The following is a 19,078-nucleotide window of genomic DNA, read 5'->3' as shown; positions in this document are numbered from 1 at the left end:
CATCAAATGTCTTACATATCAACAAAATTCCATACATACCTGTTCTGCAGCAGCCTAGTCACTCTGTTCACACAGCTGACACTTCTGTCTCTCAGAGATTTTCTAATCCTTTCATCTAATTTGGTACAAGAGAAATCATTTCCAAGCTGTACATCACTAGTGTTTCTCGCTCTTTCTATTTGTCCCCCTGCACCATTTGTAGCTTTTGATGTACCCCCACACATTTTCTTTCACTTCAAATCCTTTTGCAAGAAGCTGAAGAGATCCAGCCTCGAGCAGATTTCTTCACTATAGATCAACCATTAACGATGATAACTCCTATCAGATTTCTTCCCTACATAAGAATACAATCCAGTGATTTCTTGTTGGTGGAAGAGGAGTCAAATACATGCCATTCGTGAAGAAATACAGCTGTAGCCACAGTACCGCTGCAGTTATTCCAGACAGAAGAGCAGACACTACTTCCAAGTTTCAGAAGCCATTCTCTTCTTGCTGTGTTAGTTTCCTACCAAGCCTGGCACAAAGCTGCAGCAGATACAACAGCTAATATTGACTTAAACTGTGTTTGTTTCCTGGTATGTGATTAGGTAGCTGGCAATTATGTAGTCACAAGACCAAACCATATGGCCTCTTAAAAAAAAGCATAGTTGCTTTTGCAGTGACTCGCCCTTCGTTGCAAGGTTGTTCTAACACTGGCTACAACACCCTGTTAATGGCTCTCATGTGAGCAAGTGTCATCTGACAACTCCTAGCAACCTCATATAGCTCAGGAGCAAATAAGAGTCTGTCATCATCACCATATGGTTTATTGGGGGGGAAGGGAAGGGGGGGGTTGGAAACCATGACCAAAAAACACTAGCATACTAGCTGATCTGCACTATAATGGTTTTACTTTCAAGGACAAATGACATTTACACTTGAACAAGAATTTCAAAGTACAGTTTTGAAAAGCTTTTAGAAAGAAGGGAAAACAAGTTTGTCACAGATATTGTCCGTTTATGAGAACTTATAGTCACAGGCCTATTAAAACAATTCAGTGGCAGCATTGGTGAGAAGCAGCTAATAAAACACTTCTGACAAAGATGATATAAAATTTTAAACAGACCAATGGAATTTGGTTCAAGTTCATGTAATTCTGCTGGAGAACCGAGTCCTCTTTCCCCACCACTGCTCTTAAAAAAATAATTAAAACACATCCATACAACTGCTAGTAACTCCGCTTACACAGCTTTTTTCCCCAATCAGTAGAGTTTTAGACACTTCATAAGATGACAGCCAAGGAGCTATTCTTCTAAATTAAAAAAGGAAATGAATCTTGCTAATGGTCACTCAGAAATACAGCAGGAGAGTTGGACAAGATATCAAAACCCAGCAGTACATGCTACCTGCTGAATAGCACAGCATCCTCCTTAAAGGCATTTTATAAGCTCCGTAAACCACAACCTCTAGAACTTGGACAAAAGACAAGTGGTCAGCTAGAGCACAGTAACACTGAACACCATGCGCAGACACAGGAGAAAGCCTGAAGCAGTAAAAAACGAAAACAAAACAGTTCAAATTACACGAGTACACACACAGACCCCCAAGATCCACACATGAGGGAAACAAGCATAGAGTTCCAAAACATCCAGTTAAATCCCAGTGCCAGAGAATAGAAATAGGACATAAAGAAGCCCCCTAAAATGCTACAAGTCCCCCTGTGAGCTATACAAGAAGATTCCATCTGTTCTCCTGAAATACTTAGGGAATTATGACTGGAAATCTAAGGAACAGTTTCTAAAACATAAAACCACAAATCCATATTGTGAAAGTATCTCAACTCTAAGGAGCGGATACTACAGAAAATGGAAGAAGACACCCTGCAGTCCTGAAAGTTACTCTCTGAGAAGCAGAGTCAAATCATTTTCCCTTTTCTAGGCAGTGTGACAGCACATCACCTGTTCTGTTTGTAGGTCATTTCCTGTCCTTCATCACAGCTCTTACAGAGTTGTCTATGTTATTTAAATCCATTCCCTGTAAGGAGATCTGAGATGAGGCACGGAAAGAGGAAATATATATGATGGAAGTTACTTAATTAAGGATTTTCTGTAGAAGTTACAGTTGTCCACTAAAATCTAAATACTGTTTTCAAATCTAATACACAACACAGTTTTGTTTTCCAGATATCTTTTAACAAATGTAGGAAAACAGAAAGTTTGCATCATACCTGCTGTTTGAGTGAGAATTTCATTTCATGAGTCATACATAGCAAAACTGATACACACAAATGCCCACAATTCAGACATTCGGGATGAGTGCCAGAATATATTTGTAAGTAAAGTGAAATTGATTTTGGACTGCTTAAAGATGAATTTCCCTCTTTAAGACTATTTAATAGATTACATAGATGTATTTTCCCTTTTTCTCTCCCAAGAAAGCTCCTCCATGCTGCTCCTCTTTGTTTTACAGCCTTGGAAGAGCTGCACCGATGCCACACTGCATTCGTTTTCCACAATCATTTAAAGTAGTCCTAATATGGTAAAGCACTGTTTAACCTTAGCTGAACCGCCTTGTTCCAGCATGATACATACTTACTAGTTTCATACAAGTTAGGCTGGATATATTGCAGATTAGTCATGCAACAAGTGAAGGAACATGTCATTTGTAGCACTTCCCTCACCTCAAGTTTTCCTATAGAAAGAGTTGTGGTACAGTTCTCAATATTAGATCACTGCCCACAGATGTTACCTATTCAGAAGAACAATTCTATATGCTACGGTATGAAAAAGAAAACAACACAGGGTGTATTTGTTCACTGCAAACAGAGCTGTCTGAACTATCCGCTCACTGTCAGAGAATACACTGAATTTTTGGTTGGAATCATTTTTCACCATCTTCATCAAAAAGCAGTATCAGCACATACACATAAGACACACATCTGATAGAAGCTAACAAGCAGTTCCATGCCAAGTTAAAGTCACCATAAACTGCACACATCAGCTTTTCCACAACCAATGAGAAGAGCCTACTAAAGCAGCATTTCACAACTCGGCCAATTATCATAAGTTTGGATTCACTGTTCAGAGGCTTATCTGTAAGTCAAAAGTCTGGGAGCCACCATGCAATGCCTCAATGATAATGTTAAATAAAACAGGAAAAGAAAAACAAAAATAAAAACACATAAAACAAAGTTCCCAAGAACAACATGCCTGAAGTAGCACCATAACCAGCACAAGACAATGTTTTGAGTTGCTAGCCCCCAAAATACAACGCAAAAAGAGCGCAAGGGTATTATTAGGGATAACTGTAACCCCAATAGCTTTCTAGCAGCTAGGAGATCTCAGTTTGTCCAAATTAAGTCACATTCTGCAAAAGTAGTTTTATAGCAGTAATCTCAATGATGGTAAAGAACCAAAGGCTCACTTGTCCACAGAACATTCTTCAGGCTTTTTCTGCTTTTAGCACTTTTTTCCTGCTTCAGGGAGCAGCTCCCAGGTGTTGCTGGAGCCAAAGAGGCCATGCCAAGCAGCAGCAGCCTGGCAGGAGCAAGCAGTGCAGGTTCCAGCCCTCTGTCAGGCACAGGCCACCCGCCTCCTGCTGCCTCAGCGCCAGGTCTGGCCTAACGCAGCACTCACATGTCCCTTGCTCCAGCAGCACCATGTGACTGGGTCGGCATCCAGGAACAGAGCTACTAAGTGCAGACACTGCCAAGGCATGTTGGGCAGCTGCCTCAGCCAGAACACGAGACATGCACTAGTCTCTTAACCTACCAGTGTTACTGCCTATGCTTTCACCCTCCTTTTAACAGAGAGAAGGAGAACTGAATGTTGCACATTTTGGGTAAAAATTTTGCAGCAATGCAAGGCAAAAAATAATTCATAATGCTGAACCAGCTCATGTAGCATTTCAGTACTATGTGAAAGTACGGGCTGATCTCAGCCCAATCATCTACTCAGGCAGGCAGGCCCACACAGACACCATCACCACAGCTCCAGGCAGCATCCTGAGGCACTGGCTTGGTTGCCTGCTCCTTCCTCCTCTTCTCAAAACTCTGATTTGTTTTCTTTCTTTATTTATTTTTTTCAAGTCCATGTGCTGCTTTCAAACACATGCTCAAAGCAGTAGGTTTAGTAGATGAAAGTGAAAGCTATTAAGAAACAATATTGTTTATTAGAAAGAAGTAAATACATCCTCATGCCATCTGATACAGGAAGATATGAACAACATTGTTTGCATTGTTTAGCATTCAAAAAATGCTACCAGTTTGCCAAGAAAAAGGAGAACTGCTCTGAGAGCAATGCCTCCTATGATATTATGCTGGCCTGCAATACCACAGGAGGCTGCTGGTCGCATGGCAGTAGAGGCTGAACCTTCCCACCGTGATTCTGTTCCATGTTATTGTTGTGCAACAACAGATGGCAGCAGAGGGGTAGTCTGACTAAATGGTGTCTGACATGGAAGTGCGTATGGAGCAAAACTGTGCCAGTGAACCCCTCCATACAGAAAAAAAAGGCACACACTGATGTTGCTGAACACATATAGAGACCAAACAGTGGGTGTGAGCACAATGAGGTGGTGAGTGGTGAATTCAGTAATGGCAGCAGTGGCTCACCTCTGCTAGTACAGACTTCAATGAGAGTGGCATACAGACTGTTGGTCATTGCTGTCAAAAATGCATAGCCAACGGTAGTGCCCTCTCTGAAAAAATAGTGTTCCATAGCTGGGAACCTGCTCTATCAAATAGTGTTGTGCAACTGTTGTAGTTTCAATGGGAATATATTCCAAACATTACTTTCAGAGCCATCAGTTTATCTTTTTGGTAAGAACTCCAGCACTTGGAACTCAAAGTAGCTAAAAACACCTGCATATCAAACTGAATAGAATATAGTTTAGTAACAAACTTTATCATCAAATTTACAAGTAAAAAAAGGTCTTGACATTTTTCATTTGGATAGGTTTTTTTTCCCTCTGTTTTTTAATATCCAGTACTGTGGTTTTACAAACTCTACTTTTGTATTTTATTAACACCTGTGACATATAAACCTTAAGATAACAAATGTGGCACTCCAGCACAGCTGAGCTGAAGCAGCTCAAATCAGTCAGCTAGCAAAACATCACTGAGTTCTTTGTAAACAGTTACAGCCAGCTGTTGTAAGAGCAAGATGAGATGTTTCTTTACTCTTTTGGAAAATAAAAAGAGAATCAAGAGGCAACTGAAAAGTTAGCCTGCAATAATGGGAATGAGAATGAATAAAGTATGAATATTTATGGAAAATGTACTGATTTACGCAGCTGGCAGGAATATGGGAAAGAACACAAGCACAAAAAGCCATACATGATCATCCAAAAGTTGCTATAGCATGAACAGCAAAGTCCATCGTCTCTCCATAGATGAATGCCAGGAAATCCTGACTTAGATTGAATGAAGTGATAACACAGATGGATATAACGTCAGCTCCGGCGTTTTTCATTAGTTATGGCCAAAAATATTGTGTTTTTTCTTTGTTCTTGTTGTTATGACCATTTGTCTATTCCATCCAAAACACTTTCCTTAACCCTCAATTGCAGATGGTACTGAAAGTAGTTTTCCAGCACTGAATCCTGAAAGCCACATGTATGTATTTATTTTTATGTTTCACTACAAAGGAAAGAAGCCACGTCTTAGAACTCTATACAAGTTCAAGGTAGTTATATCACTCATAATTTAGCACCTTCTTGAGAGAGACAAAACCAAACAAACCACAGGTTAGCCACAGCCTGGCATGGCAAATGCAGACTTACTGCAAGACACTATCCAACAGACTTACATTTTGTTTACTACACCAATTGCATAGGATTTTGAATGTATAAATAGTCATTAAGTTATGAAATAACCTCTTGCTTAAAGTAGGCCAACCACTCTAAATACTCGCATAGATTCCTGAACATTTTATCCAATATAATGGTATTACATTAAAAGTTTATGCAGTCAGGTTTACAAGTATAAGCTGTTTATGCCCAGAAACATGCTAAAATACAGTGTCTGTCAATCATTAAATATATAGATCAAAAGCAAAACACACAGAAAAGAGCCACATTCAACCACGCTGTGTAATAGGAACACTTCACATTTGGTAATAGAAACAACCTAAAACTTCTAAAACATCAACAAACTCACTTAACAATTGCCTATTTACCTAAATCAGAAACCATTCTCCTTAAGAGCAAGTAAGAATTGCTCAAGGTCCATCAGTGATCCTCAGTGCAACACTGCATAAGCAAGTACTCTATAATATAACTTTCTCCTGAGATTAAACGTACAAGAGCAGGCTCACAAGGAACCTTAACCACTAAAGATTCAGGACAACAGAAAGACAGACAGAAAGACCCATAGAATTCTCACTTTTTTCCAGTCAAAACAGGGCCAGAAATCAGACCAAGAGATCAGGCAAATGCAGTGTCAGCTGGGTATATACATTTGCAGAGGTCACTGCCAAAAAAAAAACAAACCCAAACCAGCAATCACTCATAACCACTATGAGATCCAATATTCTCTTCCCACGTTCCACTCCACTGCCAATCTAACCCTGAACTCATTGGCCAGTTCAGCTACAGGTAGCAATTTTATGAAGTTATCACATGCCACCTTAAAATGACAGAGAAGCCTAGATTTAGATACTCTATTCTTGTACTGCCATTCAAAACTACTCCCAAACATATTCCTATCTGTAAAACTTCTCATTTGAAATACTCAAGTCATCACATGTCATTCACTCACTCTCAAACTCGGAATCACATGTGAAACTGTTTGGTGCTCAGTAAGTACAGACAGATGTTATAAATGGTATCCTGACAGAGAGAGTTAATTTTTCCAGCTCTTTAGCTTGATGCTATTTAGAAACTCATTTAATGGGTGGTAAGGCAGATGCCAACACTCCTGAATCTGTTTGAGCTGACTACCACGTGAGAGCAACCTTCCTCCAGGGTAAAAGTCAACATCCAGTAAAGGCTTAGATGCATGCTATCAGCCAAGTGAACCAAAGTGGTTACCAGTTCCCAGGTCTTTATTACAGCCATCTCAACACAGCTGAAGACCAGAACATATAAGCCCTTAATAGCTATTTCTGCATGAAGTCTGATAGCTTAACACAAAGCGCTGCAGGAAGTGGTTATATCACCAACCTTTACATAGACAAGACTAAGAAGGGCTCCAACACTCTCTATCCTATCAACACTGCTGTGAAAGTGATAAGTATTCAGTGAATAACTCTAGCATGAAAGAAAGTGACATCATCCCAGACCACTGCAGTCTGTTTGCCAAGAGACCCTTAACACACACAGACTCAACTCTGCTGCTGCTGAACAGCAAGGAAAAGGCAAGGAAAGACGACAGATATAAGCACTCCATTCAGTAATGGTTGAATGAGTTTATATGGCCACTTACAGAAACAAAGAAAACAGACGATCTGTGTGACCATAGGCTCATCCACAAGTTGCAGACTTTAAAAAATTTCCATAACTGTCTTTATTCAGAATTTAATATAACATTGTGATGTGAATGTTCTAAGCACTGTCTGATCTGGAAGTGATCCACTTTTAATGAAAGAACCTACTTAGAACTATGTATTCAACAGCCTCTAAGTCAATCTCTTGAGGATTTCTTTCAGAAGCCATTAACTGGTGTAGTCTGCCCAAATTTCCTGCATTGCTAAAGTTTGTCATTCACACACCCAGCCCCTCAAGTCAAGCAGCTTCTGCTGTCAGATAACGTTCAGATTCGGAATTCAGTGCAAACACTTACAGAAATCCAAAGCACCAAACTTGTTCAAGCCACTGTTTTCTTTCATAAGTCAGTACACTTACCACTAGTAGAAGCTAGGAGATGTTACGTAAGAAACATTCTGACTTCATCATAAAATGTACTTTAGTAAAGCATTTAGAATTATTATTTTTACTTACTGGGAAGTGCTAATATCCAACTCAGCCCTTTAACACCTCTATTGGACAATGAAATAAATACTGACCATTTGTTTTCATAATATACCTAATTTCATTAGCACATCTGAAACTTCCCTGAGCACCTCAGAGGAGAAAAATCGAACCACATGACTTTTAGATAAGAACAAACTGCAGAGACAGCTTCATACTGATTCAGTAATTGAATGACATACACGTATCTCGAGTTTCACTTCAGCACAATTCATGGAAACAAAACCATGAATCAGTTTTAACCACAGTAAATGTTATTTAAAACTCTCATGTCTATTAATCACTGCAATTCTAACCACCTCCCCACCATTCAGGATGTGTGTTGACCAGCAAAACAGAAATATTTTGGCAGTAGTCATGAGAAAGCACCAGTACTTGCCCTAATCAGGTCAGGAAAGACAGACCTATAACCAAACTCCCTAAGCCAGCCCTCTTGATGCCTCAGATGGATGCTTCACCTTGCAGCCTGTGCTAAAGCTTGTCTTGTGACCTCAGTCTTGTATATAAAGTAAGACACCGCTACAAATATTTGCAAAGCTGATGCATGCGAATAGGGCAAATGGAGCCCTGGAAGAAAGGCAGTGAGAACTGTCAGCATGGGGAGAAAGCCAAATGGAGAAGAACCTGAGTCTGAAGGTTAAGAAAACTTGGGGGCAGAATGCACATAGAAGTGGTTCAGAACAGGCAATATCACCACATCCAGGCTGGTTAACCACTCTGGTGGTAATCAGATACTTCATCATAAGCAAGTGCTTGCAAAGGGACACACCAGCCAGATTCAGTGCCCTCACACATGAAATGCCCAATTCAAAGTCCTCCTTTTCTCACATACTGTACTCACAAGAACCTTTACATGGCAAAGAGTGAAAATCAGGATAACATAAGAACATTCTTCTTACAGCACTCTGTCCAAGTGGCATTCAAGATGATGCCGCTCTCCTAATCAAGGGTGCACTTAGTAGAACCAACTGTTGGTGAATACAGAACAGAACATGCAGCTCTGAAGCTCATCATGAGCCATCCCTGCATGCTGCTCAAACACAAAGTAGATTACAGATGAAAGCAAAACGTGGTCAGCATCACAGGGAATATCAGCTTCTACTAACCCAAGGAATTCTTTCTGGAAAAAAATAGAAAGGTCTGAACAGCTTCAGCAGAAATATCAGAAGAAGAGATACATTGCTTTTGTGGAAACAATTACTCCATTTTCTGGCCCACTCAACCCCACCTATTTTGTCACATCTGATCTCACAGGACTTTCAGCAGGCTGTCACTGCTCAGACCAGAATCACAATGAGATGTTGCTACTACAAATTAGAACAACTACATCCAGCAGAGTTAAAAGATAACATAATTTAATGACTACAACATTCCTGTCGCATCTCTGCTACCTTCCATCCCTTCTCACCTTTTAATAAAACTTCTTTGTTACTTCAGCTGAATTTACTGAAGAGTCTAGTAAAGCACACCGACACAACTTCTTTTGGTTTCTCTATGAGTTCAGTTTCTTTGAGCAAATGTCCAATTTTCCACTCAGCACAGAGCACTCACCTATGCAGCCCTAGGCATGTGCGCAGCAGAAGTACCCTGAGAATCAGGCCTCAAGCACCTGGTACCCAACCGTACACCAATTTAAGAGTCAAGCATGTAGGAAACACATTATTAGCTTGTTATGTCACACTGTTAAGCTACCTGTAAATGAGAAACAAGATAACCCACTAGTAAAGCCAATTTGTTCAGTCAAGCAAGAACAGGTCTTCTTATGGGAGTAAATAAAATGATCAAGGTACATTCATCTCTCTCAATGTCAACTGTAGCGTAAAAAGAAAACAACAACAAACCAACAGTAATGCCACATAGAGGGTTTCTTCTTGCAACCTTAAGAGAGCAAAGCCAGAGGAAACCAAGAGGTTGTTCAGTGATGGAAGCCTCTGGTGGAAGGGAGCCAAACAGTGATAAGTTTGTGTTCCTGCAGAGCTCAAAAGCCAAAGGACTTGGGTCTTGTTTGTTATCCTCCAAAACAGCCTGAGGCCAGAAGCATGGTTTCCACTCAAAAGACTATACTTTCAATCACTTCCTCACTAAGCTGTTTCTTGAGTGAGTCTGCTTGCAATAAATCTCCTTCTGTGGAAGCGCACTCCTTAGTTCTCATTCCTGAGGAGAGGCCGAGCCAGAACAGAGGCATAAAGCTGCACCTCAAGGCTCACCTTTAGCCATCAGCAAAGAGGTAAAAGGCCAAGACTTGCTTTAAACCTTCCCACACCCGCTCAGCTCTGGCCCTGGGCTGCACTTCCCCTCCAATAGGACATGGATTTATTTTCCCCAAAAGCTTTTTTTTAAAGGGCTCACAGTCAGATTTTTAGTGATATTTCCACACATAAAGATGTACACGAGTGCTTGGTGTCATTGTTGCTTCATGGACACTCATAAAGCTGCGAGAAGCTTAAGAGAAACTTAATTAGGTTACAGGAATTTACTGAGGAGTGTTTCATTTTAACAGAGAAAGATACAACAAACTGACATGGCAAGCATATGCAAAGCTCACCACAGCTTTCTTTCCTTTTTCAGAAGGCTGGTAACAAGTGCTGTGAAATAATACATAGTGAGTAGGAGCTCACTGAGCATTTCAGCGCTATGACCAAAGGAATTATTAATATCAACTGCCAGACAAATGATCTCATATACCAACACTAACAAACTGTTACCAGATAGATATCCTGCAGCTACAACATGACATCCGTTCCATTATAGGCACCAGAAGGAGCAGCTGATATTTAAAGCTCAAGTAAAAGCCTGTTTGCAAGTTTTGAACCCAGCTGAAATAACACATTTTTAATAGAATCCATGTAAAATAAAATGACTGCCTATTTCACATTGTTTCTTCACAAAACATACAAAACAAATCTTATCAATGTTTGCACCACAAATATCACATATTTGCCAGTGAGGGAGCAATCTTCCAAGAACTCCAGTATATGTCCTTACATTTTTATACCCCTTGGATACAGGTGCCTCATAATCAAAAAACAGCAACAGACCACACAGAACATGAGACCAGTGTGAAATCTCAGCCCTCTGCTTAAAAGGTAACTTCAACCTTTTGTGTTTAAAAGTACAATAAAGCCCTGCTGTGCAATCTCATCCTAGAATCAAGCGAGAACTACACACTGCTGTAAACCCAAGTACAAGCTACCCACAATAGTTAATTTTCTTAAAGCCACTCAATACCAACACTAATACATTCAGCCCTTGAGACACTCTAGTCTTGACATAAACTTTGTGGTTATTACATTAAAAATTCTAGGGGAGGAGGATGCTTTGTTTCTGCCATAATAGCTGCTCTTCTGCTGCGCACATGAACCTGGTAGCAGTCCAAAGCCTGTACAATCTACTCTAAATCTATCTTGGAAGGGAAGCAGGATTTGATAAGCAAATAAGAAGTACGTATATATACACACATGAAGATATTTTTACTTAAGGGAAGCAAAAAGCAGTAGTAATAAAAAACAGAAGCTGAAGATGTGTGTACAGAACTGCTTAGAACAAATATAATATCATGTCATGAGTACCCATCTGCTCCCCAGCTGTTTTTATCTTTTTTAAAGAGAAATACGATATTCTATAGTTCTACTTACTGCCCTTCCACCACCCTGTAGTCCCATTATTCTGAAGGGTGGTGCAGGCCAGTAGTAAGTCCTGCTAACCTAAGAGCACTTCATTAAAGCCTACACCTTGTGTTTACTTCCTTCTCACCCAGCAGGTAAGGGCTGTGTTTCCATTAGCATGAAGCACAGCCCAGCAGGACTAGATCCACACAGAGCAATAAAATAATTGGTGCTAAGGACCTGACACCCACACTGTGCATGCTGTGAGGTTTTCTGTTTCAGCAGCAGTAGCCTGCTCCAAGGGCTGAACGCACTGTGGCTGGGCATTCAGTGATTGAAGCACTTTCTAATTTCATTCAATCCAACAGGAATCCAGTTGGCACACCAGAGCCACTCAGCTACAGGAGCCAAAGTTCTGTAAGTGGAGACAATTGAGAGGATTTCTTTAAAAGACCACTCCTGCTCCAAATTAAAACATTAAGGCTCCTGCAGCCAAGAACCATTGCATGTGGCTCAGCATTCAGCTACAGGCACCACAGCTCTTTTTGCCCATGAGATTGTGCCAGCTCATCCTGGTCAGCAGCATCCATGACAGCTTGCTTTTCTCTTCACAACCAAAGAGAGGAAGCAGCTCTGATGCTCAGTCAAGTCTTAGCTCCAGTGAAAGGAAAACAGCACAAGCAGTACTCTTCACAGGCAGACCTCAAGTCTGGTCCAGTGCCCCCTTGTAACAAAGTTTCTCCTGCTTCTCCTGGGAACACTATAAAATGCAAAGCTTACCAGTGACACATTGGGGGAGGGAAATTGTCAAATTAGGTAAACTTGGGGAGTTATTACCTACATGAATCATTTTCAGCAAGTGTGTTACTGCTTTGGGTGAGGGGCACACAAGCTTTCAGGAGTTCTGTAACAATCCAGGGTTCAAGGATACAGATGACCACTGGTCTCAGAGGACAGTTTAAGAGATCTATATACAGCAAGACAGACACCAAACGTGGGATGATCTCATTAACTAAGAAAATTTGCTAAAAATCCTTAAAAAATACAGGCTTGCCATTAGACCAGACAGCAATCCTGCCACTCTGCCTCTAACAGTGACTTAATACAGAAGTTACCAAAGGATTAAGACTTCAGCTCTACTTCCAATCATGCATTGCCACTCAGTCAGAAATTATTGTTCAACAGAACGACTAATAAAAAATCTCATTTCTAAGGCCCAGTTATTATACTCCTACAGGTCACCAAAAGATCACAGGAAAAAAAGAAGAGTGCTGAGTGTCTACAATAAAATCTTACTTAAGACAATTTTTCTTTTAAAGAGCCATAGCATTTAAACGGTACTGAAACTGAAAACACCTTACCTAGTGAACAGAAAAGAGAAACACGTAGGCCTTAACCTCACAAGATACTGCAAATAGGAGAAATACAGGTTTTAACAGGGGAAGACACTATGTAGGGGAAACTGCCTCGTGGAGATCCAATGAATGAACCCAAGAGAAGGAACAGAGCGCTAGTCTCCGATACAAAGAACCTGTAAGATCTCACGGACGGAGCAAAACAACAGGGTAGGTATGGAAAACACGCATTCTTTCAAATGGAGAGACTCGATTAGACCTTATACGCTACAGAGGATAAAAGCAGCACGGCTTTACAGCTGCCCCAGATACTCCAGCCCCGCTCTCTAACGCAGCACAATCGCTCCGACCAAAGGAATTAGGTGGTAACCCAGACCCCCCCCAGCACCGTTCAGACGTTACCACGCGGAGGGCTGTACGGAGCCTCACCCCGCGCCGCTCCTCGTGCTCCAGCGCTCACCTGAAAGCGGGCCCCTCCCCGGGAGCCCGACCGCTGGGGGCCGCCGCACCACCGCCCCTTTTGTTGAAGAGCTTCTGCAGCAGAGTGGGGGCCATGCTGCCGAGCCGAGCCGCCCCGCCCCGACGGCGGCCCCTCGCACAGCGGCTCAGTGCGCGGAGGGCGGCCGCGGCTTCATTCTCGCGGCCGAGGAGCCGCCCAGCATCGCGCGGAGGAGGCGAGGGGCGCCGGCTGCCGCCGTCACCTGACAGCACCCGCTCCCGCCCGGAGCCCGAGCCGCCCGGAGGGGACGCGGAGGCACCGCGCCCCTCGGCTGGCTCTCGTTGGATGGGCACCGCCACAGAGCCCGCCCCCAGCGCCGGGAGCCAGCCTTAAAGGGCAACGAGCCCTGAGTGTGTATGTGTGTGTGTGTGTATGTATGTATATATATATGTGTGTATATATATGTGTATGTGTATGTATATGTATATATTTATGTATATATATGTGTATGTGTATGTGTGTGTATGTATGTATGTGTGTGTGTATGTATGTATGTATGTATGTGTATATGTGTGTGTATGTATGTATGTGTATGTATATATGCATGTATGTGTATGTATGTATGTGTGCTGGTAGCTCACACGGGTGGAGCAATGCACATCAATTACACGTATTTTTGTACTCGTGGCAACATGCATGCGCATATATATGTATAATACACATCTTATAATACATCCCTGTGCATGTGGGTGTGTTAATACGTTTATGTTTATACATCTTTACTTATAACCCAAATATCCAAATGCTGTTCTGATGTTACTATATTTGTGCTTGCTTAACATAGCCAGTTTCATAGAACTGCAGAATATCCCAAGTTGGAGGGACCTCGAAGGGTCATTGTCTCGCTCCAATTTGTAGGAGGGAGGCAAGGTTCTTTGATATGTGTATACCCGGCGTGAGATTAAGAAGCAACGGTTCAAATGTTGGTCCAACCAGTTTATTAGAGTCCTAGCTATTTTTAGGGAGATGGGGAAGGGAAGGTAGGCGATAGAAAAAGTAGGAAATGTAAGCAAGGAGTCTTTGCAGAGAGCGAAAGAGATATAGTCACCACCGTGGGTCCAGCGAGGTACACAGTAGGTCCGACGATCTCAGGAACTCGTCTGATCGCCGCAGGGGATGGGAGACAGCCAGGGAGCTCCACAGCAAGCGGTCCCAGGGGGTTCTTCCGACGAAGTTTCCCCCTTAGGAATTCTCCGTCAAAGGTGTCTTTGGGAGTTTGTCTCAAAGTCCCCAGTTTAGCGAGGGCCTTTTATCCCCATTTCGGTGGGGTTTTTCTTCTTCTTAACAAACACTTCTTTGTAAAATGATTTAAAACTAACTTTTCTGACATTCCTGTCCCACAGATAAGCCGGCAAGGGTTGGTGGTCTCTGTTGCCAGACACAAGATTTATCACCTTCTGCAGTGGTCTGCTCCTTCCAGCAGCACCCCTGGAAAAGACTGCTTGTCCTGTTCCTGCTTATCTTTGCAGTCCTAAGCAGGGATGGCCACGATAACACCACCATTCACCCTCCTGGATAGTTAGCAGTTGCCTGTCAGAGTCTTATCATCAGAAAGGCCTCACGAAAGCAAACTTGTGGACAATAAAGAAAAACAGTTCTGTCTTTCACACCACCTGTGGCTCAAAGGTTGCTTGAAATTGAGCAAATGACCATTCACGGTGGTGAGGAAAGAAAAAAAAAAAAAAAAAAGTAAGCATAAGGGAAAGAGGATAGGTGATATGGGGGAATTAAATGTTCATCATTCAATCAAAACCTTGATTGATAATGCACTAACTAAACATGAGGTTACATGTAAGGTCATAATTTTTTGAGTTGACATATACACACTGATTCCAGCTTTCATTTTAGACAATTCTATAAATGGAAATTTCAAAGCTAATGTATTATTACTTATCAACAACTATGAGTTGGCAAACCACGAAAAGGAGAGAGAAGGAACACAATAGTGGTGGATGCGATTAGCAGTGCCTGCAGGGCGTCCCTGCTTCAAAGCCACTTTGCCTTTCTCACCCATCACAGATTCTCTCCTGTTTTAATTCTTGCTAGAGATTGCAAGGCTTTTTCACATGTGCTCCATATCCGCATGGCCAGTGTGCATGATACAGAGCCCAGGTGGAACACCTGCTCTTAAAAGATAACAAACCACTATATTAGATCTCTCTACAATACAAACTACTCAGAAAAGTTATTTAGAGCTACAGTTACTTATTCCTATTGCTTGTTACTTGCTTTACCCTTAGCTTCCTTTCTTTATTTAATTGGTAAGCTTTTTCTTGTTGACCTACTCCTACTATTGTTACAAAAAATCATCTAAGGGTAGTTAATTCTTGATGCAGTTACAGAGTGAGATGCACCCGTATCTACCAGAAAACAAACATCTTTACACTGCTGTGTGCACATTGCATTCAGTCCACTGGGGGCAAAACTCATCCTGGGATCTTCAGGTCCTGCTCTAGTGCAGCTGCTATTATTCTTCCCAATTCTTTCATTACAATCCTCTTTCTATACAATTTCCAAGCTCATCCACATACCTCAATTATACTTCTGTATCATTAACAGTTCTCTATACCATCAAAGCAGTTTGTCCCATTCCCTTCAAAACCCACAGATCAAACAGTACAATTTTTCAGTTTCCACAAACACCCTTAATACCATATAACTTTCCCTTAGCAATCCATACTTACATATCCATAAACATTTAAAAATCACAAAGACAGTGACAATAACCAATAGTATCAAATAAACAAGTAAAACAAATAAATAGGGTATTTGTGTCAGCTGCTGTCCACTTGAGCATTTCCAAAGCAGTTCAATTACTGAGAGATATAAATACTAGTTTGGCAAGTTAGAGTACTGTTATAGTTTACCGAACTTTTCACAGAACAGTGTGTGGGATACCCCACAGTATAAACCATAAGAGGGATAATTCCAGAAACATACCCATCTCTTATCAAAACTTAGACATTTTCCAACAACCATGTTTTGTATGGAACTCCTGGACTGATGTGACACTGAAAAACATCAGTGCAAAGGGTTTTAAAATAGATTTCATTTTTGACCACATCTAACAGATATTAGATAGGTCCCTTGGCTCATTTCCCAATTTGTTAGGAATTTGGAAGCACCGTGGAGGAGTTCCATGCAAATCATCACCAGTTTGACCAAAAGGGGTGACAGAAGGGCTCAGAAGGGATGGTGTCACTGTGCAGGGAGCACCAGAAAGCCAGGATGACCTGAAAAAACTCTGAACCCAATTGTGAAGTTTAACAGATCCAAGGACTGATATCAATCACAATCCACAACAACAAACAAAAACATAATACTATTGCAACCAAAATATGTAACAACGAGTTATATCAGTATTCTAGCAAGATCACATCTTTAATTTTTCTGTCACAAAACACAAATGGTTAAAGTCAGCTATCAGTCATTCTGTATTCAGTAAAGGTCCCACGGGGATTTTCTGAAAATAAAACAAGACAACAACTTGCCCTTTTGGGGCTTTGTTAATACAATTAAAAATGATGGTACAAACCAGTGAGAGTTAATTTTACATTTCTTATCGGGTGTCCTTAGCCTCCAAGGATATTCGTTATAGGATTTCATTAAGGTTAGGGAAACTGGCCTCATGTTAGCTGAGTCAGTGGACACAGGCTGGCCAGGGAGATGTTTCCCTAGCTTATCAGCATGGATCAATGACTCACAGGGGCCATTGGCAGGATGTGTGAGGCATTGGGACAGAAGGTGTTAACCAACATCTACCCTTCACTGCCTTCCCCCCCCCCCACCTCCCTCTCATCTGGGGGAGGGGCGAAAGCATCAGCTTCCTTGAGCTTTTGTTCTGGCCACAAGTTAACTAATTTCTCTAACCTGACTTGGTAATCCATTCATCAGGTCTGTGGAACACCCTTTTGTCCAGCCCGGGTCCAGAGAACGATTACTTTATGATCAATATATTCGCCTACCCGTTCTTACTTGCATATGAGACCCCTTCCAGTTTCCACTGAAGCTGGACTAGTGGCCTAGGAGCAACGGGTGGTTGGCTGCGCACTTACTTTCCTCTGCGTTCAGATATACTGGAGAAGCCACAGGGCCCATATTTCCTTTCATAATTTAATCAACTCTTGGGCAACCTCCCCCCATGTCCATACTTTATATCCCGACTGCAGATGGTTAGAGGTTACAACTCCTAATGCTGCCCGGGTTCTTTCTCCCTGAGGCACAGCCTGTACCTTTCCTTGCAGTTGTATGCCTATAGGTTTCAGTGATTCTGGAAGCCCCCTGATTAAAGGAGTCATCCGTTCAGGATCAACAGGCATCATCATAGGTGCTTCATGATGTGGCTGCAGCTTTCTATCATACATCATTTGCCAGACAAGCAGCTTTTGAACACTTTCAACCAAATGATCAGGCTGTCCCATAATGGCAAGAGGGTCTCCCCTTTCTAAAGGGTTAACGACCACCTGCCAATAGGCAGCCCTTTGGTTTAGGGACGCAGGGACACGGTTGTTACCAGTAGTTAAAAAATACTCCAGGCCCCCAATAACCTTCAGCTCCTTTCAGTTAACAGTATTTGGTCTCCACCAGTTAAGCTGACTCTCCATACATATTCTGTCTCTGATTCCTTTGGAGAGCGGCTAAAATCCTTTTTCAGTTTTGCTAATTCAGTGGCAGAAAAAGGAATTTCTTTAACATTCATTTGAGGGTCCAGATCCTCACTGTTATCAAATGTATATTCAGTTTTTATCAAAGGACGCAATTGGGCTGGCGACGTCCTCTAAATTTGCCAAGCCTTCCTTTATTCCGTGTAGTTCCTTCTGAGGAAAGGTTTTTTCTTGAGGCAAATTATGGACAGCAGTATTGCTAGTATTCTTATATGTCAATAGTTCCTCTTTAAAAGCCATTTGCAACAAAACGTGTATTATGTTGCTCTCTCTTGAATTGTTCTTCAAGGTTCACTATTTGATTCTGCAGAGTTTTACCCAATTCTTGCATTACTTTAACTGATTCCTGTAATGCTTGTATGGTTTGGGTTTCTGCCGAATGCTTTTCATCTCGGAACTCCACGGCAGCTTTTAAAGCAGCACCGAGTACCGCCACAAAGAAACGATTTTCGCTTTCCCGGCTCGAGTAATGAGCCTCATATTGTAAACACACGAATGCGGTCGAAACACTCTGCAAGTCTATACCAGTTTTTGTCCGTGCCAATCGCACCCTGATAAAGAGGGCCGAGCACCATGCTTTTCTAAAAGGTCAAATAGCACATTTTCACTTTTCATAGTGGCCAACAAGTTTCTACTCATTTCTCAATACCCTAAAGAATACACACTAAGGAAGAAAAGTATACGCTTAACTCCTTACCCCTCCCAAGGGAGACACGCACCTATCAAACAAATGCAAATGCTACAATCATTCCTCCCTTTCACAAAAGACAAAGAAGCCAAATCAACACTTACAAAGAAAGTGTAAACACCTAAATCGCTCCTGGCTACCCTGTCAGGCCAGAAAAACTTCAAGCTTAAAGCCACACAAGTTTCAAAACACTTCTAGGTTTCTCAGAAAGGAATAAACTTCTTGGAGAGGCACAAATGTCAAAAAATTACTTCCTCACTTCCCAAGAGGCGTACACAAAACTTTCAAATTCAAAAATACGTTACTAGATACTTAAACCA

General features: G+C 41.6%; 1 protein-coding gene and 1 pseudogene across 4 annotated transcripts in view; both read right to left on the bottom strand.

Annotated features, from left to right (window-relative positions):
- The window catches only part of FNIP2 (folliculin interacting protein 2), a 42,918-nt gene extending 29,244 nt beyond the window's left edge, over window positions 1-13,674 (bottom strand). The window contains exon 1 of one of the 4 annotated variants that reach the window (XM_015860895.2): window positions 13,368-13,674. In XM_015860895.2, coding sequence (XP_015716381.1) covers window positions 13,368-13,462 — 95 coding nt within the window. In that variant the 5' untranslated portion in view covers window positions 13,463-13,674. Of the gene's footprint in view, window positions 1-39; window positions 643-13,367 lie in introns of those variants that run through there. The other 3 variants (XM_015860896.2, XM_015860891.2, XM_015860894.2) reach the window with 3 other exon arrangements.
- Window positions 13,675-17,118: 3,444 nt separating this feature from the next.
- On the bottom strand, window positions 17,119-18,709 carry LOC107312977 (annotated as a pseudogene).
- Window positions 18,710-19,078: the final 369 nt, after the last annotated feature.

This window comes from Coturnix japonica, chromosome 4, assembly GCF_001577835.2.
Source record: "Coturnix japonica isolate 7356 chromosome 4, Coturnix japonica 2.1, whole genome shotgun sequence".
Classification (NCBI taxonomy): Eukaryota; Metazoa; Chordata; class Aves; order Galliformes; family Phasianidae; genus Coturnix; species Coturnix japonica.
Note: the sequence above shows the minus strand (reverse complement) of the source record. Positions and strands in the feature narration are given on the sequence as shown.